The sequence below is a fragment of the Pelophylax lessonae genome (genome assembly GCF_965119305.1).
Source record: "Pelophylax lessonae genome assembly, chromosome: 4".
NCBI classification, from domain to species: domain Eukaryota; kingdom Metazoa; phylum Chordata; class Amphibia; order Anura; family Ranidae; genus Pelophylax; species Pelophylax lessonae.
Window position 1 is genome coordinate 599,705,102 of NC_138771.1, and position 23,845 is coordinate 599,728,946.

The window sequence follows — 23,845 nt, forward strand, 5'->3', positions numbered from 1 at the left end:
TGTCCCAGTGATAGTATTGCCCCCTCAATCCCCTAATAAATACCTGAGTCCTTTCTGGACCCAGTGCTGTGCCTGTCTGCAGCAGCATTTATCTCTCTCTCTCTCTCTCCTCACAGAATAGAGAGGCAGCAGTGGGAGCCATTGGCTTCTGCTGTTGTCATTCAAATCATGCGAGGAGGGAGCGAGCCCGTAGATATCCCTCCATAGGATGTGGCTTCATATGGTGGCGCACTAAGAAGAGGAGGAGCCTGAAGCATTGGCCAGGGACCCAAGAAAATAAAGTTTGGGGTCACTCTGTACAAAACCACAAAAAGAAAAAGGAAAAAAAAAACCTGAATCTTTCCAAATGCAAACCACTGAGAGCGGGCCCGATTAAATTGTGCTGTGCGAGCCCGCGCAAATTACAGAGAGCCAGAGCACATTTAAATTGCGATGGATTCAGGACCCGCCCATGCAGTTTATGGAGGCTGGTCTGCATTCCCTTGAGGAGGATACTTGCATCAGTGAGTACGCATGTGGGCTGTTATGCAGGTTGTAGGATATGTTCATGGGGTGCAGAGCCAGCTCCTCTGCCCTGCTGGCAGGAGCGGTGGTGGCTAGACTGGCTACATGATTCTCTCAGCTATAGCGGGCAGAGACGGCAGCCTCAATGTCATAAGAGGACCAGGTGGCCCGGCGGTGTCAGGAGTTCATGGCAGCTCTATTTTTAATTTAACATCCATTTTATATATGCATTATCATTATTATTTGCATTTATATAGCGCCAACAAATTCTGTAGCGCTTTACAATATTCAGCTACAAGCAAGGGGGTCACGAAAAATAACTGTATTCAGAAGTGGGTCTCGGCCCAAAAAAGTTTGGGAAGCCCTGCTTTAAAGTATAACTGAAGGCAATTTTTTTTCTTTTAGCGTTGGATTCAGTGAAGAGGGATTAGAACACCTGCCAGGTTTTACCGCTGTCTGTGCCCATGTTAAAAGAGATGTATGGGTTTTATTTTATTTTTTTAGAATCATTTTTACCTAGGTGGATGCAGCATGGATCCGATGCTGCATCTGTCTCCCGGTGCCGATCGTCTGGTTTTCACAGTTTTCTGAGCAGAGAGCTGCTGACTATTTGTCTGCAGCTCTCTGCTCTTCCCCCGAGTGCTCACTGTGGAGGGGTGGGAGCAACCAGCTCAGGCTCTGGGTGAGCCGGGTGCCCGTTCCAGGCATGTGGGCGGATTCTGACTCCATTGTCACGATCTTGTTCGAGCCTAGACAAACTCTCTGACATCAGCCGAAAGCAGGCTTCCGAAAAAGGGTCACAGGGGTGCAGAACGAACTGCACTCCTGTGGTCCACAGGAGAAGTACAGCCAAACAAGCTTTGGCTGTACTTCTCCTTCAAGGAAATTCACCCTCTCTATTTGTCCTGTTTACCTTTATCTTCGAAAAGTGAAAGTAAAAGAAAATCCCAAATTTTGGGTTGTCCCCAGAAAAATAATAAAGGGGAAATCTTCCATTGGGGATACTGCGTCCTTCTGACCTGGGGTTCCCCAAGTAATTCCCTTAATTTGCAGGAATTTCCTCTCACTTCCTGTGAAGGTAAATCTCCACAATGGGACAAAGATGAAAAAAAAAGAAAAAAAAAACTGACAGGAGTTATAACCCTCTCTTACTCTATTCAAAATTTAAAAAAAGTTTTGCCTTTAGTTCTACTTTAAGTCTAGGAAAAAACTGAAACAACACCTGCAGGCTTCCTCCTAGCTGCATGACCAGCCTCCCAAAGACGTTTCTCTTCCCTGCTCTGATGGTCGCAGGTGCACAGGACCTACGGGGTTATCACCCTCTCGGAGCAAGACCCAGAAGCTAGTAGGATCACTAGGTATGTTGTGAAAGAAGAAACAAGATTTAGTAGCTGAAATTGTTAATTTCTGTGTAGTGTTTTTTTAGAAATACTGTACATAGGAGACTTTAGGGTATAGTCGTCATTTAGAAGCGATATTAAACCCAAACACAAACATTTATTAAATCGAAGGTTACCAATACTTAAATGTGGTGGCTCAATTTGGGGTTTTTTAGGCTTATTTCCTGGTGTTCCAGCCAGTAACACACTTCCTATCCAAACCCTGCTACACGCTACTAGTGTAGCACTACTCCCTTGGGAACTGCTGGTTACGGGTTTCCCTGGGTTACCATTAGCAACGACATGACAGTTCAACAGCTTTGGTTTTTGTATTTTTTTTTAGAACTTGGATAGGAGAAGGGAATGAGTGGGATACCCCAACTTTATACACTTATTAATGCACAATAACCTGGGACGGCTTGAAAATGCTGATTAACGCTGAGTAACGCTGAGTAACACTAGTCACGGCTAGGCCGCTGCTTCAGTTTGTCACAAGCTGTGACGCAGGACTGAATGGACTTTCTGAGGTGAACTGTATCCTGAGGTAAACTGTATCCTGAGGTAAACTGGACTGTACTGCAGAACAACTTCAGGGCCCTTCCTGGCACCCCCTTTTTGTTCCTAATTTTCAGGGTCAACTACACGGCACCCCCTTTACTGATACACGCCTTGTGTGAGCTAGCTCCTTGATCCCCTGACTTCTCTGGAGTGGTCCCCTCTCCTAGGCAGACCCTTAGGCAGATCTCCTGGTACTCATGATACTGTTTTTGCCAAGATGATTCTGCCAGCAGCTCCACTTGTCAACACCCTGGATCCTCTGCAGCTCAGCTCCACACACCTGGTTCCTAGGCCGACCGCCAGAACCACCTTCCTCACACCTGCAGGAGGAGAGACAGCCCGTCCACCTTCTCCTGGGACTTTGCTCCCACCAAAAGACACCCTGTCACATGCTCCCTCCATATTTATGGGCAATCTCAGGATGCATTGCAGCAATGCCCTCCCACTGGGACTGCCATAAAACACAGTGTCACTGGCTAGGTTTCCTCCACTGTCCAACAAGATCCCTCATTGGACACAGTGGGGACACTACCTCAGACCTAGTGAATCACACCTAGAAACACATGACAGGCACAACTAACAGATCAGGCTCCCCTGATAAGCAGAAAGAGCCACTTAATGTGTTTTCCTAGCACCTACCTAGGAGGGTGCTACCTAGTTTTTTCCCCATCAGCCCTCCACCAGAACACCAGAACACTCCAGCCATTGGCTGAAAGCGCTGATCAGGGAGACCTTTTCAGTCATGAGCCTTCAACAGAAGCCCGCCGAACGGCCGGCATCTGTCGGACTGGCTGCCATACACAGGAGCCAAATTTCGTCTGGTTTTTATTGAACTGGCCGCCCAACATTCAGCCCATGTGTACTAGGCTTTAGAGTGCCTCCACTCTAGATGGAGGAGCAACAGGGACATCTTTGGACAGCCGCGTTGTCAGTTTGGATAGACTATAGTGTTGGATGTGCTAGCAGATTTACATGGACTTAACTAACAAATAAAGCCAAACTCCAGCTAACACTTTTTTAAACAGGTACAGCAACAGCTTTATTTTTCCTTTTGGGTTAAAGGTTTTACATACATAAATTAAAAGCTGATCATTGTAATCACCCCTGTAAGTGGTAAATGGTTTGTATCAATCCCCTGCCACTTTTTCTGGACAGCTTTGTCTGTTAAAAGAAGTTGAAAAATAACTTACTGGCCAGATCACCAGGTAAAAAAAAAAGACTAAAAGCTTAATACAGCCATCGAATCTAAGAAATTGTATGCTACATAATAAAATAAATTTGGGTTTTTGGGTTACTTTGCTTCTACAGTTCCCAGTTGGCAGCAAGCAAAAGTATTTTGGCACTGTAGAAACTTTAGGATGCTGTAATTCGCTAAAACTGAACAAATCCGAATAGACTATTGTTTCCAAAATGTATTATTTTGCTGCCCTAAGTGTATTAGCTTAGCCAACTAAGGTGTATAAATGTGACAGTACCTCATAATTACTTCTTAACTGCCCTGAATAATATCCAGAATTTTACCCTTAGATTAACCTTGGCAGGATCGGGGATTTGTAACCTTAAATTAAGTTAGAACACGCATTGTGATAAATAAGAATACATTTTTCCTGAAAATAAATAAATAAAACAAAAAGCCAGGACTATGCCGATGAAGGATTGTTCAACCTAGTATCAGACACATTATCACAAACGAAAAAAGATTCTTAGGAGTAACAGCACAGACAAATCTATTAACATCAGGGATAGTATGAAACAAATTAAAGTGATTAATCAAAGCAAATGAAAGTCCTCCGGCAAGAACAGACAGTTCTCAATTCTGAGAAACATCAGATAAAATAATGAGCAACTCCAGAAACAAGAAAATGAAACATTAAATGTTAATGCCATACCAGAAACAGTGCTCTATGTTCAAATTAGGAAGTATTCTACTTATTTATTCAACAAGTCTATGTGGATCCATTACTGCTACTCTCACAACCATATTGGTCTTGATGGGCTTCTTTTTTCAAGCTAACTATGTAACTCTTGGGCTGGATTTCAGTATTCTGTCACTCAGAGGCAGCAGCTAATGACAGCACAGGGAGGGCAGAAGGATGAAGGGCCATTAAAATTGGGAGGCAGTGGAAAAACTGGGCATTATGGAGCAGCTTATATCAGAATAGGAAAGTATGTTCAAGAACAGGAGGGCTGGGAAAATAGTAGACCAACACAAACAAATCCACAATCAGAGAGGCAAAATTGAGGTGCACAAGGGAACCAATATCAGAGAGGCAGCATGGAAACTAACAGGAGAGAAAGGGTTGAAGATCAAGCATGATGAAGCACAGGTGAGTCAGGATCAGAATCAAAGAAACAGCATGGAGGAGAATGGGAGAGACAGGATCAGAGAGGCTACATGGAGGAAAGAAGGAAAACAGGAGAGACTGACATTGAGGAGGAGAACAAGAGAAACCGGATCAGAATGTGGAGAAGAACAGGAGATGGAGGAATTAGAGAGGCAGGAGAGACAGAAAGGATTGACATCAAAGAGAAGAACAAGAGAGACATGACCAGAATATGTAGAAGAACAGGGAAGGAAGGTTCAGAGAACCAGCATGAATGAGAAAAGGAGAGACAGGATCAGAGAGGTAGCATTGTGGACAACAAGACCTGAATATGCAAAATAGGGGAAGGAGGATCATAGAGGCAGCATGGAGAAGGAAAGGTGAGACAGGTTTGGAAATGTAGCATTAATGAGAACATGAGAGACAGGATCAGAGATGCAGCATGGAGGAGAACAAGAGAGACAGGATCAGAGAAGCAGCAAGGAGGAGAGCAGTAAAAAAAAAAAGTACAGATTGACATCAAGGAGAAGTACAAGAGAGACAAGACCAGACTTTGGAGAAGAACAGGAAAGGGAGGATCAGTGAAGCAGCATGAAGAAGAAAATGAGAAACGGGCTCAGAAATGTCAGCATTGAGGAGAACAGGAGAAACAAGCTCAGAGAGGCAGCATGGAGAAGAACAGGAGAAACAAGCTCAGAGAGGCAGCATGGAGGAGAACAGGAGAAACAAGCTCAGAGAGGCAACATGGAGGAGAAACAAGCTCAGAGAGGCAGTATGGAGGAGAACAGGAGAAACAAGCTCAGAGAGGCAGCATGGAGGAGAACAGTAGAAACAAGCTCAGAGAGGCAGCATGGAGGAGAACAGGAGAAACAAGCTCAGAGAGGCAGCATTGAGGAGAACAGGAGAAACAACTCAGAGAGGCAGCATGGAGGAGAACAGGAGAAACAAGCTCAGAGAGGCAGCATGGAGGAGAACAGGAGACACAAGCTCAGAGAGGCAGCATGGTGGAGAACAGAAGAAACAAGCTCAGAGAGGCAGCATGGAGGAGAACAGGAGAAACAAGCTCAGAGAGGCAGCATGGAGGAGAACAGGAGAAACAAGCTCAGAGAGGCAGCATGGAGGAGAACAGGAGAAACAAGCTCAGAAAGGCAGCATGGAGGCGAACAGCAGAAACAAGCTCAGAGAGGCAGCATAGAGGAGAACAGGAGAAACAAGCTCAGAGAGGCAGCATAGAGGAGAACAGGAGAAACAAGCTCAGAGAGACAGCATGGAGGAGAACAGGAGAAACAAGCTCAGAGAGGCAGCATGGAGGAGAACAGGAGAAACAAGCTCAGAGAGACAGCATGGAGGAGAACAGGAGAAACAAGCTCAGAGAGGCAGCATGGAGGAGAACAGGAGAAACAAGCTCAGAGAGGCAGCATGGAGGAGAACAGGAGAAACAAGCTCAGAGAGACAGCATGGAGGAGAACGGGAGAAACAAGCTCAGAGAGGCAGCATGGAGGAGAACAGGAGAAACAAGCTCAGAGAGACAGCATGGAGGAGAACAGGAGAAACAAGCTCAGAGAGACAGCATGGAGGAGAACAGGAGAAACAAGCTCAGAGAGGCAGCATGGAGGAGAACAGGAGAAACAAGCTCAGAGAGACAGCATGGAGGAGAACGGGAGAAACAAGCTCAGAGAGGCAGCATGGAGGAGAACAGGAGAAACAAGCTCAGAGAGACAGCATGGAGGAGAACAGGAGAAACAAGCTCAGAGAGGCAGCATGGAGGAGAACAGGAGAAACAAGCTCAGAGAGACAGCATGGAGGAGAACAGGAGAAACAAGCTCAGAGAGGCAGCATGGAGGAGAACAGGAGAAACAAGCTCAGAGAGGCAGCATGGAGGAGAACAGGAGAAACAAGCTCAGAGAGACAGCATGGAGGAGAACAGGAGAAACAAGCTCAGAGAGGCAGCATGGAGGAGAACAAGAGAGACAGGGCAGATTGAAAACATGGAGGAGAACATGAGAGGCAGGACTAGAACATGGAGGAAACAGGGGAGAGAGGATCACAGAGGCAACATGGAGAAGGAAAGGTAACACAAATTTGGAAATGCAGAATTGATGAGAACAGGAGAAAAATGATCAGAGAGGCAGCATGGAGGAGAGCAGTAGAAAAAGTACAGATTGCCAACATGGAGGAGAATGAGAGAGGGTGGCCTAGAATATGGAGGAGAACAGGTAAGGGAGGATCAGAGAGGTAGTATGGGGGAGCACAGGAGAGCCAGGGCCTGCAGGTTATAAAAGGAAAATAGAGCCAGGATTAGAATGACACTGTGAAAAAGAACAGGAGAAAGAGTTTCGGAGAGAAAGAGCACAGGAGAGCCAGAAATATAGAAGTAGCATAGAGGAGCACAGCAAAAACAGAGGACGCAGGAAAGCAGGAGAGATACATTTAGAGAGGTAGTATGTAAGAGAAGAGTAGAGTAGGTGAGACAAGGCAGAATGACAACACGGAGGAGAACAAGAAAAGACAGGACCAAAATATAGAGGCGAACAGGGAGGGGGGATCAAAAAGGAAGCATTGAGGAGAGGAGCACAGGAGAGAAAAGTTTAGAGATGCAGAGTGGAGGAGGGCAGGGAAGCTAGAATAAGAGGGCTTTTACTATTAGCAAAACAAAGTATGTGCCAACTCTTTAAGGAAAACAAAGTGGAAGGTGGTATAAGGAATATCCTGCTACACTTTAAAACTAGGAGCTAAGTAGTATTCCCCATCTTAATTCTAAGACACATTTGATGAAGCAGAGAGTGTAACTTACAATCATGTTCTCCAATGCATGTTTTGCCAGCCAGCAATTGAGGAAGACTGGTATATAAAGACTTCTCAGTGGAGGCCAGAATACCTAAAACAGAGCACAGATAACAGTAAATGTAGACATTATAGTGATATGTTAATTAATATTGCTATCATGTCATGTTGGTCTAACCGGCATTAGATCTGGATGAGACAAAAGCACTGCTTGCCTCAAAACAAACCCACAATTCCATGCAACCAGACCCAAAATATAAAAAAAAACATTAGTGGTCAGGTGAAACCTGAAAGAAGACTTACCCAGCTGACAGTATTTTAGTATTCTTGGAGGGTGGTGGTAATTTATTAGTTCAGGAGGGTCATATGTGAGTTTATTTGCCACCTGAGTCCCTTTGGCTACTTGACTCACAGCCACAACTGGAAGTGAGAGGAGATCCCTCAAAAGTGAAGGAATTTCTGGTTATCACCAGAGTCACCAGAGCTAACCTCTCTGTTGAAAGGTTTGCCCTCTAATCCTGTTCTGGTGTCAATCCAAATTCGGGATTTCCTTCAGTTTTCAAGCAATGAAAAGGGATTTATGAATGAAGAACAGACATATGAAAAAATGTCTGCCTCCTCCATTCATATAGTGCTTTTTATTGATGGATTCATTAGTTTAGCTTGTATGAATGGAGATGGGGACAGAATATGTGGTCACAGTCACCACTCTTGGTAATTGCCCATGACAGATCCCTCAGATCTACTAACCCCTGCTACACTGGAAGATTACTGCTGTGGGAGTATTGGGGGCGGAGGATTTTTGATTTCAACCAAAACAGCAGCCAGTGGCACAAGGGACATTTCACGTTGCTCTTGACCAGGGATCGCAAAACTTTCTAAAAAAAAAAAAAGGGTCAGTTTACTGTCTTTCAGACTTCAGGGGGGGGGGGGGGGGCAGACTGTGGCTAGTGGGAGTAGAAAATGTCCAGGCATTGGGAGTAAACAATGCCTCAAACTTGGTGGTCAGTGGGAGTAGGCCTCATTCTACATGTGTTTCGTCTGGTGCAACGGATGTTCTGTATCTTCTGTAGACATCCATTGCACCAGACAAAATGCATGTAGGTTGAGGCCAGTGGCATATGATGTTGTACCATCGCTGTTGATTCCTGGTGTGGTATGTTTTACCTGTGTTACTCTAACTTTTGTGAGTATACAGTGCATCCGGAAAGTATTCACATCACTTCACTTTTTCCACATTTTATTATGTTACAGCCTTATTCCAAAATGTATTAAATGAATTGTTTTCCTCAATACTCTACAAATAATACACCATAATGACAAAGTAAAAGAAATTTGTTTGAAATCTTTGCAAATTTATTAAAAATGAAAAAATCACATGGTCATAAGTATTCACAGCCTTTGCCAGGACACTCAAAATTAGGCTCAGGTGCATCCTGTGTCCACTAATGATCCTTGAGATGTTTCTACAACTTGCTTGGAGACCATCTGTGGTAAATTCAGTTGATTGGACAGGATTTGAAAAGGCAAACACCTATCTATATAAGGTCCCACAGCTAACAGTGTATATCAGAGCGCAAACTAAGCCATGAAGTCCAAGGCATTATCTGTAGAACTCCGAGACAGGATTGTATCGAGGCACAGATCTGGGGAAGGGTACAGAAAAATTTCGGCAGCATTAAAGGTCTCAATGAGTGGGGTCGTTATCATGCTGGAATACTGCCCTGCGAACCTGAAGGGAGGGGATCACGCTCTGCTTCAGTATTTCACAGTACATGTTGGCATTCATGGTTCCTTCAATGAACTGTAGCTCCCCAATGCCGGCAGCACTCATGCCACTCCCACCACCATGCTTAACTGTAGGCAAGACACACTTGTCTTTGTTCTCCTTAACTGCTTGCGGCCACACACGCTTGACACCATCTGAACCAAATACGTTTATCTTGGTCTCATCAGACCACAGGACATGGTTCCAGTAATCCATGCCCTTAGTTTGCTTGTCTTCAGAAAAAAGTTTGCAGGCTTTTTTGTGCATCATCTGTTTGATGCAGAGTGCAGCGTATGGTCTGAGCACTGACAGGCTGACCCCCCACCCCTTCAACTTCTGCAGCAATGCTGGCAGCACTCATACATCTATTTCCCAAAGACAACCTCTGGATATGATGCTGAGCACGTGTACTCAACTTCTTTAGTCGACCATAGCAAGGTCTGTTTAGAGTGGAACCTGTCCTGTTAAACCGCTGTATGGTCTTGGCCACCGTGTTGCAACACAGTTTCAGGGTCTTGGCAATCTTCCTATAGCCTAGGCCATCTTTATATAGAGCAACAATTCTTTTTTTCAGACCTCAGAGAGTTCTTTGCCATGAGGTGCCATGTTGAACTTCCAGTGACCAGTATGAGAGAGTTAGAGCGATAACACCAAATTTAACACACCTGCTCCCTATTCACACCTGAGACCTTGTAACACTAACGAGTCACATGACACCGGGGAGGGAAAATGACTAATTGGGCTCAATTTGGACATTTTCATTTAGGGGTGTACTCACTTTTTTGCCAGCAATTTAAACATTAATGTCTGTGTGTTGAGTTATTTTGAGGGGACAGCAAATTTACACTGTTATACAAGCTGTACACTCACTACTTTACATTGTAGCAAAGTGTCATTTTTTCAGTGTTGTCATATGAAAAGATATACTAAAATATTTACAAAAATGTGAGGGGTGTACTAACTTTTGTGAGATACTGTATGTTATGGGACTGTGATTTCACCATTTGATGCACATTGTTCATTATGGTTTATTATGAATTACCTTTATTTTCACACACTTTTTTTGGTATTGATCACTACAGAGATATGGGTTTTGTGCACCTTTTAGATTAATCATCATTGGTATTAGAGGAATAGTGTCTAATTATTGGTATTAGTGGAAGGAACAGTGCACCTATAATTGGTATAAGTGGGAGGAATGGTGCGCCATCGTTGGTATTGGTGGAATGAATAGTGCCCCATCATTGGTATTGGTAGAAGGAATAGTGCCCCATCGTTGGTGTCACTGGAAGGAATAGTGTCCCATCATTGGTATTGGTGGAAGGAATAGCGCATCATCATTGGTATCAGTGGGACAAATCATGCTCCATCTTTAGTGTCAGTGGGAGGAATAGTGCCCAATTGTTGGTGTTAGTGGGTGGAATCATGCCCCATCTTTAGTGTCAGTGGGAGGAATAGTGCCCCATTGTTGGTGTTAGTGGGAGGAATCATGCCCCATCTTTAGTGTCAGTGGGAGGAATAGTGCCTCATTGGTGTCATTGCAAGGAATTATGCCCCTCTTTTGGTGTCAATTGCAGGAATTATGCCTTGCTGTTGGTATCAGTGAGAGGAATGGTGCCCCAAGGACGACATAAAGGCACGCAAAGCACTGCCTCCAGCCTACAGGCCGCAGTTTGGAGTCCACTGCTCTAAAGCATTAACTATAATACTGATTCATCTGTATATAAAATGCATTTTCAGACAGAATTTTGTCCTAAATGACCCCACATTCCTCTACTCTCATTTCAGCACCCAGTACATGCACATCTCCTTATTTAAAATTCAGCTGCTGTGCAGAAGACGATGGTGATAAAGTTGTTAACGATATGTAGCACCCCCTAGCGTTGCTAAAGTGCTATAGTTAGGATTTTTGTGTTAGACTAGGTAAATTGTCAGGCTTGGCTGGCAGCCAAGCCTTCGTTGTGTAATCTGGGTCGGGTGAGTGACTCAGGGATGGCTGGTATGACTCACAGGCCGTATCTCTAAGACCTCCAGCTACTTCTAGAAACAAGCAGAAGGTTCTCGAAGGATGTGAGCAGGGGAAAGGAGGAGCTGTCTGTTGTATTTGGAGGGCCCTGACCAATTCCCAACAGATGGGTTGGCAGGGGGCAGCCCCCCTCAAATTCTCTGGGTCAGCCCAGCTTTGGCAGAGTGAGTTTGGGTGGAAGATGGAGATGGAGTGTTAGGCTGTCTGAGACCATTGAGAGTAGCCCCCTAGTCTGGGGGGGGTGAACTCAGACCTGAGCTCGGGTGCGGAAGGGACCCTTTCTCGAGACACACGGAGGGATCCTGACCAGGAGGCACGGGAACATGGAGAGGACACTGCTGGGCAAATCTCCAGAGAGGGAGACAGCCAGGAGGGCTGGTGAATGTTACAGTCAGAGGACTGAGAGGCATGCCTGAAGAGACTGGGTGCAAGCAGTCTGGGATGGATGCACAGTCAGTCTTGGAGGACTGTGGAGAAGTAGCCAAGAGGGCTAGTGAAAGGGGCAGTTTCAGCCAGGCAGGCTGGCAGTGCCTAATGAGGTGGTACTGAGATCAGTAGCCACGGGAATATGACAGCTGGCACCAAAGACCTATTTTTCTGCTATACTACCAAAGGGGCCTGAGGTCCCAATCTGCAAAAGGCATTTACTCTGAATCTGACCAAATGTGTGTTGGATCAATTTTTCAGTGCTAGCTGGTCCTGGGAGATGTAGTTCTACAAGCAAGATTGTGCTGGAGGTAGAAGAGGAGAAGTGTATATATACTCAATGTATATAGTTGTGTCCCTGAAGAATTCCTTTTTGAACAAGTGGGCATCTCATAATAACCCCATCCCTATCCAAGTTCAATCCCCCTAATAAAATACAGAAACAAAGGTGCAAGCACTGATTCCTGTTTCCAGAGTGTATGGAAAATGTGTGTGCCTGGCTGTGCAGGGTGGCAGATACCCATATTCACCAGCAGCTCCTACAGGGGTAGCGCTATAGATACTTTTACAAAGCACTGTTTACTAATTTTTGTAAGACTAAGCTCTAGGCAAATAGCTAAATACATTCAGAAAATATAGATTTTGTGACTTCGGCACTCATGTAAAAAAAAAAAAAAAAGCAGCGTCACTGTCCTCTAAGGCTTGCTGATTGGGCAGTGAAGGTGCATTAGAAATATGATTGTTAAACAGTTCTCTTATTACCTTTCTCCTGTCAGCAAGCTACCTGTGTTAAACTGATATCACTGTGCGATGCAATACAGCTTTTAGTAGTATCCACTATGCTGAGCACTGCTGTGGACTCCACTCTTCCTCCCCAATCTGGTAACTGACTGTATGACTCCATCATTCCACTATTGTGCCGCAAAATCTATATACTAATGGCATCTCTCTTCCAAACTTTATTCTAGGTCTGTGATCTGACAGTCCCTATCTGTAGTCACACCTTTTGACGCATTTCACCCTAACTGCGTTTAGCTGTAGAGATGAGGATGGCCAAAGAAGGGGGGTGTTTATATCATGAGCAATTAAAGTATATGTAAAAGATTTACTTTTAAAACATGTTATACTTACCTGCTCTGTGTAATGATTTTGCACAGAGCAGCCCTGATCCACCGTTTCTCGGGTCCCCTGCCGAAGCTATGGGCCCCTCCCCCTTGCTGAGTGCTCCCATAGCAAGCCCCTTGCTAAGGGGGCACTCGTTCATGCTCACTCCCGCCCAGGGTTGCCATCAGGGGGTGAGAGTCCATACATATGTAGGGGGCCCGAGTGTCACGACGGGCCCCGAGCATCCTGAGTTGTTGCTACAGTGGTAACTAGCAATTGAAGCAATTGATAATGCAGGACGGCCACAGAGTGGGCCGATGCAGCTCACTTAGTTCCAGTTGCAGCGGAAGGTGGAGTGATATCATCTGCCCTCTGCTGCTCCCTGCAGACCGGATGCTTGTTTGGGTGTCACACCAGTCACAGCTCAGCCATATGGAAGAGTTGCACTGCATGTTGTTAGACATAACAATGGTAAATTAATTGTCAATTGATTAATTGCTGAATGTGGGCCTGAGCTGTGACTGTATCTTTTTGCTGGATTGGGCTGTGTCTTTGCTAGGTTTTGGTTGTCCCTTGCTATATGGGGATGCTTCTTTGCTGGACTGGGATGTCTCTTTGCTGAAGATTGGAGATGTCTCTTTGCTGAATATATGGGGCTGTCTCTTTGCTGGATTGGAGTGTCTGGATTGGAGACGTCATCAGGCACACCCCTGATGACGTCATACGTGTGACGAAACCGGTCGGGTGAGTCAGTCGTGACGCAACCACGCCCCCAACAGCCGGCTACCAAAGATTTTGAGACCGTAAGAGATGTTCGCTCGCTCTTAGCCTGGTTTTCCATAGTATATGCCTTGATGTTCTACTAAAACGTGAGTGCATTACCTGCTTTTATTTGAATAAACCTTCTCAAATAGAGTTACGCTATGTCCCTGTATACATTTCTTTCTTTTAACATCGTGATGTGGATATCGTGTATGAGCCCATAAGGAGACACCCTGTGGCCCATTGTGGTATTACACATAAGTTCCATTGTCTGGATATACGAGGTAGATGTCGTGTCTGGGTCTGTAAGGAGACATCCGGTGGCTAACCTTGGTATTACATATAAGCTTAATTGGTCGACTCATTAGGTTGAGAGACCAACTTGCTCTGGTAAGCAGCCATTTGTTTTATATCTGGTGATCTGCACGTCGGTGTCTCCATTATCCTCATAAAGTGTCATACGGATTCAACCTCTGGGACCTTTTGTTGATCTTCTTGAACACCATCTTTTGTGCTTTAATTGCTATGGACTTCCTTGGGATTTAAAACACCCTTTTCATATTTCGTGCACTTTTTGTTCTTGCTTTTTAGATTTTGTCATCATATGCACATATGTTAATTTACCATTCAAACGTTATTATTATATTAACACTTTCCCATTTATTTGGGTAATTTATTTGCAGCGCAGCGCATTTTTTGACTTTATATTACGTTGGTTTCTCTATGTTTCCTTTGTGCAGCAGCTCACCTTTGTAATTTTGTTCACCAGTCATTTTTTGATTAGCGCAGAAAATCACACCATTTCACTTTGATTTAAGAACATGGTTTGCAAACAAACATATTTTAAGGGCTCTTTACACACTCGCGGTGGAGTGCAGTACCCTCTAAAGAACGATCAGCGATCATATCCCTTTTCAGAGGGAATTTGACAGGTGGTGGGGAGGCAATATATCCTGATATCCTGATTTAACCTTATAATGCCACACTCCTGTGCCACAATTGCATGTTCTACATGCGATTGCGGTGCAGCCCCATCAAACCCAATGGGTGAATTTGACAAGCGGTGCTTTAACCCTGAGTTGGTGTGACCACAAAGCAAGGCATCGCAGCCACGCCATGTGAACAGCCCCATCTACCTGTTATTTTACAGTTCGGGTGAGTGGCTGGGTGACATATCCACAGCTGCCAATTTTTATTGCTCCCCCTGACTGCTTGGCTGTACGAGACCTAAAATAAATGCTTATTATGGATCACATAGGGGCAGGGCCGTAGATAATATTTTTTTCTTGGGGGGGGGGGGGGTTCAGCCTTGAGTACCCATAAAACAATAATTTACATGCCTGCCACACTGTGACAAATTGTGGTGTGTATATATATACAGTATATATATACAGCACCCCCAGCAGGCACATCTGTTAGTGAAGCAAATAGTAAACATGGCTTCAATGTCAGCCGGGCCCTGCCTGTCAGCCTTGTAGATGAGACAGGTGGTCTTCCCAGTGGCAGTGCGGCTCCCGCAGCTGATAGGCTACACTAGCTCTATCTGAACTGCTCTGGGGGGGGGGGGGGGTTAGACCCCCCCCCTTATCTACGCCCCTGCATAGGGGGAAGTAAATTACAGGGTTCATACTGTCATGAAAAACCTGGAAAATTCATGGAATTTAAAAATGGCAATTTCCAGGCCTGGAAAAGTTTTGGAAAATAATTTAACCCACAAAGTTTTGGAAAAGTCATGGAAATTTGTTTCACAATCACTGTAAGTTTTTAATATGTGTCAATAAAATTATTTACATCTGCTACACTGAGTGGCGCCTTTCTCTCTTTTCTGCCTGTTCGTGGGACTGTTGATTCGGCCTAACAAAGAGCTGCCCTCGATGTAAGCGCCGCATTTGTGCATCTGTGCCATCCATGCCAGTCCGGCTGCACCTTATCCATCATGACTGCCTGAACTGAAGCTTTATCCCCAAGCAGGAGCACCCATCAAATCTTTTTATTTCTCCAGTATATTCGAATATAGTTGATAATATTGGTTAAATTACAATAGTTACATAGACATTTCATGAAACATTAGGTCATGAATATTTACATGAAGTCATGGAAAAATCATGGAATTTGATTGGTAAAATATGTACCAACCCTGAAATCAAAAAAAAAAAAGATATAAGGACATAGGGTTTTTTTTCCCTGTGGGAGTAAAAGAAATCTAAAAGAAAAAGTATAAATTAATAATGAATTAAAAAAGCCAGTGTAGCTCTCAGTCTGCTGTGCAGGGGGGATCACAAGAACCTAGTATAAAACCATATTCAAGTATTTATAATCGCTGTATTTAAATACCTTCATTATTTTTTAACCCCTTGCTGACTGCCCCATGCAGATCTACGTGATTATGTGCACGCGGTCACGGCGGCGTGCGCGCGCACGCTGTGATTAGACACAGCAGGAGCCAGACCGCGGGAGGAGTGGGCTTGATCGCCGCCGGCCTCCCGCAATCTTCACAGAAACTGACAGAAGAGCCGCCTGCCTATGTAAACAAAGCAAGCGGGTCTTCTGTCACACAGGCAGAGAGAGATCATGTGTCTCAGCTAAGCTAAAACACAGATCTCTGTGTGCCTGTCACAGAGCCCCCCCCTACAGTCAGTAAGCACAAATAGGCATACATTTAACCCCTTTGATCACCCCCAGTACTACCCCTTCCATGCCAGTGTCATTTATACAGTGACAGTGCATATTATTTAGCACTGATTACTGTATTAATGTCACTGGTCCCAAGAAAGTGTAAAAAATGTCAGTTAGGGTTCTAATCTGTCCGCCGCAATGTCGCAGTCCTGCTAAAAATTGCTGATCGCCGCCATTACTAATAAAAACAAAAAATAAATAAAAAGTCCAAAAATCTATCCCTGTAGTTTGTAAACGCTTTTGCACAAAACAATTAAAATATGCTTTTTGGGATTTTTTTTACCAAAAATATGTAGCAGAATACAAATTGGCCTAAACTGATTGATTTTTTTAATTTTTTTTATTGGGAATGTTTTATAGCAGAAAGTAAAAAATATTGCGTTTTTTCTTTTTCACAATTTTCGCTCCGTTTTTTGTTTATAGTGCAAAATATAAAAACCGCAGAGGTGATCAAATACCACCAAAAGAAAGCTCTATTTGTGGGAAAAAAAAAAAAGGACATCAATTGTATTTGGGGTACAGCGTCGCAAAACCGTGCAATTGTTAATTAAAATTATGCAGTACCGAATCGCAAAAAATGGCCTGCTCATTAAGGGGGTAAAACATTTTGGAGCTGAAGTGGTTAAAGAATAGATAACTATGGAGGTGGTTAAGCAGACCATAGATGGGTTAAAAATCGAACGAGCATTCTTGGTCATTCGTTTTTCGCATCATTAGTGTGCCAGCTGCGCCATGCGATTTTCATGCCACAATCGAAAGTGCCAGATCTGCCATTCTGGATTTTGTTTCGAAAAACGAAACGAATGATGACACAATCGTATACGCCATTTTTGCTTTTCAATCGACAGAACGTTCGGCTTTCCACGCGTCTATGGCTGGCCTTACATTTGATTTGTTTTAACATGTTTTTGGTGAATACCTGGATTAAGTGAATTCTTTAATAGATTTTTCTTTAAACAGAACTGATAAGGAATCCTTCCTCCCACACACAGATACAAACACCTACACAGCCTTTTGCTTTGCTTGCACAGTGGCGCACGGTATTACCGTTGATTAGAATTAGAGCCTAAGAGGCAGAAGAGGGCTGACAAGGGACAGACGTGTCTGTGCAATAGTAATTGTAGCAGAATGGGCCAGCTCCTAATAAGCCGGCACCGAGTTCCAATCTCTCCCCTAAGCCTTAATAACAGCTCTGGTCTTATTACACGGTAGCCGGAGCTTGGAGTGATTGGAGAAGAGGAGAATGGGAGCCGCCGAGCAGCACTCCAAGAGGGGCAAGGTCATGTACTCATCAAGCTGCCTGAAAAGTGACGTCTGTAGGCAGTGATTGGCAGCTGTGCCCGATCTTCCAGCATTCTCTACACCCACCGTGGGCAGAAAGAGTGTGGGAGAAATTATATTATCCGACAGGTACTAGTTAAAACAAACAAGAAAGGGAGAAATGAAGCCAAGATCTAACGCACAGAGTTAAAGTGTTACTAAACCCACAATAGTAAAATCACTGTGTGTGTGCAGTAAAGCATGCTTGTTATACTCACTGTGGAACCTAAGGGGTTAATTCTCTGCATTCTGTAAAAAGGCTGTTTGATCCTGTCTTCCCTGATCCTTCCACTGTCCTCAATCCATCTCCTGATAGTACAGACCAGTGGTGGCGGGTGCTCGGTAATTCAGGGGGGGGGGGCGGCAAACCAATGCACACCAGCCCCCCCCCCTCCCCCGGGTCGGTCGACGGGTCAGACAGTCAGGCGGCAAATCCCCCCCCTGTCTTCTTGCCTTCTTCCTCCTGTTGGGTGTCGGGGAGTGCTGGATGGCTGAGCCGCTGTCCTCCTGCCTCCTCCAGCCGCCATGTGTCTTCTGCCTCCTCCTGGCCACTGGCCAGTAAGATCGCTTCTCTTTTCAGCCAGTCAGGAAAGGGGTCTCACAACTCTCTTCCTGATTGGCTGGGAGGAGAGTCAGTGTGACAATAGCAAATATTCATTCGCTATTGTCACACAACTGGGTGGTCTCGGGGCGCAGTGTTCTGCACCCCAAGCCCACCCTTTTCTGAAGCCTATTAGAGCCTCTGACTCTAATCACGTGCTTCGAAAAAAAAAAAAATCCCCTATTGGAATCCATGCGTCCGGCGCCCTGCATGTAGATTAGGGGGCCAGATGCATGGATAGGGGGGGCGGCGCCCCTCCGCCCTCAATGGATGGGCGTGCCCCTGGTGCAGAGCTTTGGGGGCACTCTGCACATGCGCAAAAGAGTTTGTTTTTTTTTGGAGGGGGGGGGTGCATGTGATTAGCATAGGCCCAATCAGCACTGCCCAGACAGAGGGTCAGGAGTCATTCAGCCTCATAGGACAGTCAGAGGAGAATGAAAACACTTCCTACAATCTTTAAAGTGATTGTAAAATCTGTTTTTTTTTTCCAAATAATGAACATGTTATACTTTCCTGCTCTGGGCAGTTGGTTTTGCACAGAGCAGCCCCAATCCTCCTCTTCTTGGGTCCCTTTTTTATGCTCCTGGCCCCTCCCTCCTGTCAAGTGCCCCCACAGCAAGCAGCTTGCTGTGGGGGCACCCGAGCTGAGCTGCAGCTTCGTGTGTCCATTCAGACATGGAGCTGCCATTTTGCCCCGCCCCCTCTCTCTCCTTATTAGCTAACTGACTTTGATTGACAGCAGCGGGAGCCAATGGTGCTGCTGCTGTGTCCCTGCCAATCAGGAGGGAGACTCCCGGACAGCCGAGGCACTCGTGGACATCGCTGGATCGAGATGGGGCTCAGGTAAGTATTAGGGGGGCTGCTGCACACAAAAGGCTTTTTATCTTAATGCATAAAATGCATTAAGATAAAAAAAAACTTCTGCCTTTACAACTCCTTTAACCAGACACTGATAGAAGTCATAAGACGGCTATATACTGCTGATGAGAAAAAGTATTTAGCAGTTTATATTTACTAAAATAATTGTATTTCCATGTTCTGTGTACTGTTGGAGATCAGATATAGTGAATGCAGGGTCCTGGGTTTAGTAACACTTTAAAAGGGAATTGGGGGTAAGGACACTCAGGCCAGGCACTGAAGAAATAGAAAAACAATAGGAGATGGATTTAGACTACCAATGCATTTACACCAACAATGGCCTATGTACAAAGAGTTAAACCTGAACTCCAGGCACAAAAACTTTTTCAATAGCCACAGAGGATATAAAGCTAATTAGTGTGTATCAAACACTTTTGCAAACCCAGTTATTACCCTAAAGTAGCCGTGACATCATCACTGTACTGTATATAGCCTGTGAAGAAAGCAGACCTGTGGGATGGGCCAACAGGACCCACCCACTACAGGCTGCCTGCAGGAAACATCAGGAGGGGGTGGAGTCAAGACCAGTTACCCTTCACAAGGAGAGAGAGCAGCAGTGAGCAGTCTTTATTATGGGAAACCCCTGCATAGAGGTAAAGTCTCACACTGGATTACTGCACAGATCTTGAATAAATACACAAAGCACACCAAGATACAAATTAAATACATTTGTCATGCGTATTCCTATCATTTGCAACCTGCTTACATTAAATATACTGCAAGCAGGTGGCACAGACAAGCACCGCATGATGCCGAACATTGTGGTGTACTTCTTGGCTTGGCAGCACACAGGCGCGCACCCCCTGCTGACCCTTGCTGTGATTGGACACAGGATGAGTTTTTCAGCAGTGTACAGCCAATGATGTAAACCTGCTGATCGGCTGTGGCCAAAAACTTGTAGATAGCCTTCCCAGAAGAGTTGAAGCTGTTATAGCTGCAAAGGGTGGGCCAACTCAATATTGAACCCTACAGACTAAGACTGGGATGCCATTAAAGTTCATGTGTGTGTAAAGGCAGGCGTCCCAATACATTTGGTAATATAGTGTGTGTCTTAACCACTTCAGGACCGGAAGGTTTTACCCCCTTAACCACTTGCCGACCGCCGCACGACTATCTACGTGGGCGGTCAGCCCCTCACAGGCAAAGTGACGTAGGTCTACGTCGCTCGCCTGTGAGGGTTTAGGGAGCGAGCGCGCGCCGCCGGAGGCGCGCTCCCGCTCCCGCGTGGTCACGGACCCCCCCGCGCGCGTGACCGGCGGACCCGATCGCCGCCGGCCACTCTGCGATCGGCGGGGGAGAGGGAGAAAGTCAGGCAGCTTGTGTAAACAAGCTGCCTGTCATTCTCCTCTCTGTATGAGAGCTGATCACATGGATCTACTATGTAGATCCATTGATCACTCTGCATACAGTTGAAGCCCCAGCCAATCACAGTTAGAATCACGCCCCTAGGGACACACACAGCCCCTCCCTCTGAAATAAAGTTAACCCCTTCACTACCAGTGTATTTTTACAGTAACAGTGCATATGTATAGCACTGATTACTGTAGAAATGTCACTGGTAACCCCAAAAGTGTCAAAAATGTCAGTCAAGGGTCCGATCTGTCCGCCGCATTGTCGCAGTACCGCAAAAAAAATCGCAGATCGCCGCCATTACGCGTTAAAAAAAAAAACAACAAAAATGACAAAAATCTTTCCCTTTGTTAGTAAACGCAATAACTTTTGCGCAAACCAATCAAAATACGCTTTTTGCGATTTTTTTTACCAAACATAGGTAGCATAAAACAAATTGGCCGAAAATATTAAAAAATTTTGATTTTTACATTTATTTTTGGGGGAATTTCATATAAAAAAAAGGGAAAAATATTGCTATTTTTGCAAAATTTACGCTCTTTTTTTGTTTATAGCGCGTGATCAAAAAATCGCACAGGTGATCAAATACCGCCAAAAGAAAGCTCTGTTTGTGGGAAAAAAAGGACGCCAAATTCGTTTAGGTACAGCGTCGCACGACCGCGCAATTGTCCGTTAAAGTCACGCAGTGCCGAATCGCAAAATACCCCCTGGTCAGGAAGGGGGTAAAATCTTCCGGGGCTTAAGTGGTTAATGACCATGCCCTTTTCAGAAAATTGCACGGTCGTACGACGCTGTACCCGAATAGAAACTATGTCCTTTTTTCCCCACAAACAGAGCTTTCTTTTGGTGGTATTTGATCACCTCTGCGATTTTTTTATTTTTTGCGCTATAAACAAAAAAAAGAGCGACAATTTTTTTTAAAAATTTTTATATTGGGAATGTTTTATAGCAGAAAGTAAAACGTTTTTCATCCGTGTAAGCCAATATGTATTCTGCTACATATTTTTGATGAAAAAAATCCCAATAAGTGTATATTGATTGGTTTGCACAAAAGTTATTGCGTCTACAAACTAGGAGATAGATTTATGTCATTTTTATTTATTTATTTATTTATTTATTTTACTAGTAATGGTGGCAATCAGCGATTTTTAGCGGGACTGCGACATTGCAGCAGACAGATCGGACCCCTAACTGACATTTTTTTGGGGGGGGGGGACCAGTGACATTACTACAGTAATCAGTGTTAAAAATGTGCACAGTTACTGTACTTATGACACTGGCAGGGAAGGGGTTAACACCAGGAGCGATCAAAGGGTTAAGTGTGTCCCTAGGGGGTTGCTTTCTAACTGTGTGGGGGATCGATTCACTGGATGAACACAGAGACCTGAGTTCCTAAATAGGAGGAACACAGGATCCCTGTGATAGAACAGCGGTCTTCCTTGTTTACATAGGCAGACCGCCGTTCTGTCTCCACGGGGAGCGATCACGGATGGCCGCCAGACCTGCAATTGGCTTCTCTTCTAGCCAATCGACACTTGGGCGTGCCTCTGGCGGCATGTGCACCCCACCATCTATTACACAAAGTGGCGTACAGGTACGCTGTTAAGTGTAATAGAGCCGACCTGCTGTAGTAAAACTACGGCGGCTGGTCGGTAAGTGGTAAAACTTGGTGCGTGGTCAGAAAGGCCAGTTCCTAATGGTGGCCATAAATCCTTCCATAAACAACCAGCTTGATGTTTAATTCATTTCAATGGCCAGAATAAAATATTATTCAGGCCAATTAAATAAATTAACAGCCAAGTGCTTGACGCGTCCTAATGCACTGTACATGTTTACAAGTGTTTTTCTGTCAAAGCGCCACTGCCAGGAGGAAAGGCATCTGTACAGTGTGGAAAAAAAGTATTTGATCCCCTGCTGAGTTTGCATGTTTGCCCAATGACAAAGAAATGATCAGTCTATACTTATAATGGTAGGTTTATTTTAACAGTGAGAGACCGAATAACAACAAAAATATCCAGAAAAAAGCATTTCAAAAAAGTTATAAAATTGATTTGCATTTTAACGAGTGAAATAAGTATTTGACCCCTTCAAAAACTCTTGTTGGCAATCAGAGGTCAGACGTTTCTTGTAGTTGGCCACCAGGTTTGCACACATCTCAGGAGGGATTTTGTCCCACTCCTCTTTGCAGATCCTCTCCAAGTCATTAAGGGTTTGAGGCTGATGTTTGGTAATTCAAACATTCAGCTTCCTCCCCATATTTTCTATGGGATTAAGGTCTGGAGACTGGCTAGGCCACTCCAGGACCCTAATGTGCTTCTTCTTGAGCCACTCCTTTTCTGACTTGGCTGTGTGTTTCTGGTCATTGTCATGCTGGAATACCCATCCACAACCCATTTTCAATGCCCTGGCTGGGGGAAGGAGGTTCTCAATTAGTATTTGATTGCACATGGCCATGCCCATCCTCCAAATGGAAGAGCACAAAAAGCCGCACAACCGGTTGAAGATGCAAAAAGTTAAAATCCAAATTTATTTTGCAGGCAAAAAGATAAAATCATCCAAGATGAAACCGAAACAGTCGGAGACATGGGGGGGAAAAGGGGAGCACGGCGGTTGACGCGTTTCACGGAGTCTTCCGCTTAGTCGTAACCATGCTGTACAATACAAGACACTGCTATATATAGAGGAAAAGGCATTTCAAATAACATGTACCTCCCAGAATGTGCTTGATTGAGCCCACACAGCTGCAGATACTAAATCCCAATTAAGGGCACACAAACAGCCCAGCAGGAATTGTATGTTTGTTTTTGCTTCACCTTTTGTCCAAAAACGCATAGCAAAAAAGTTCTATGAATGCATATGCGAAAAAGCTTTCAATAAAAATAAGGAAAAAACAGTAGTGATAATATAAAAAGACAGCTGGTAGAAGCCAAAAAACGAACAAAAACAAAGTAAAGGGAGAAAAGAAAAAAGAAAAAACGAAGGGGAAAAAAAACTAAAAAAAAAGGAAGGGAAAAAAAAAAAAAAAAAAAAAGGGCGGAAAAAAGAAAAAAACAAGAAAAAGAAAAAAGAAAGGCAAAGAAAAAGAAAACAGTAAAACGGAAGCATATAGATGTGTTCATAGGAAATGGTGTATAATATAGTCATGAAGAGCATATATGTGTAAATATATAAGTGGTACACATAAAATATAATAAATGTGTAACCACAAACACATACATCACGTCCATATAGCATATGAAACAAATAGATAAATGGGGGGGGGGGGAAATTGTACACATATGTAATAGGTATGAGCACAACCCCCAAAAACGTATAACCCCATCCATTGAGTGGTATATCTGCAAC

At 44.4% G+C, this 23,845-nt stretch overlaps 1 protein-coding gene across 2 annotated transcripts in view; it reads right to left on the minus strand.

The window, feature by feature from the left end:
* Window positions 1-23,845, minus strand: part of LOC309553391 (potassium channel subfamily T member 2-like) — a 422,810-nt gene that overhangs the window by 178,594 nt on the left and 220,371 nt on the right. For both annotated transcript variants that reach the window (XM_082254566.1, XM_082254567.1), the window contains exon 8: window positions 7,560-7,643. In XM_082254566.1, the coding sequence (XP_082110692.1) occupies window positions 7,560-7,643 (84 nt within the window). The remainder of the gene's footprint in view (window positions 1-7,559; window positions 7,644-23,845) is intronic.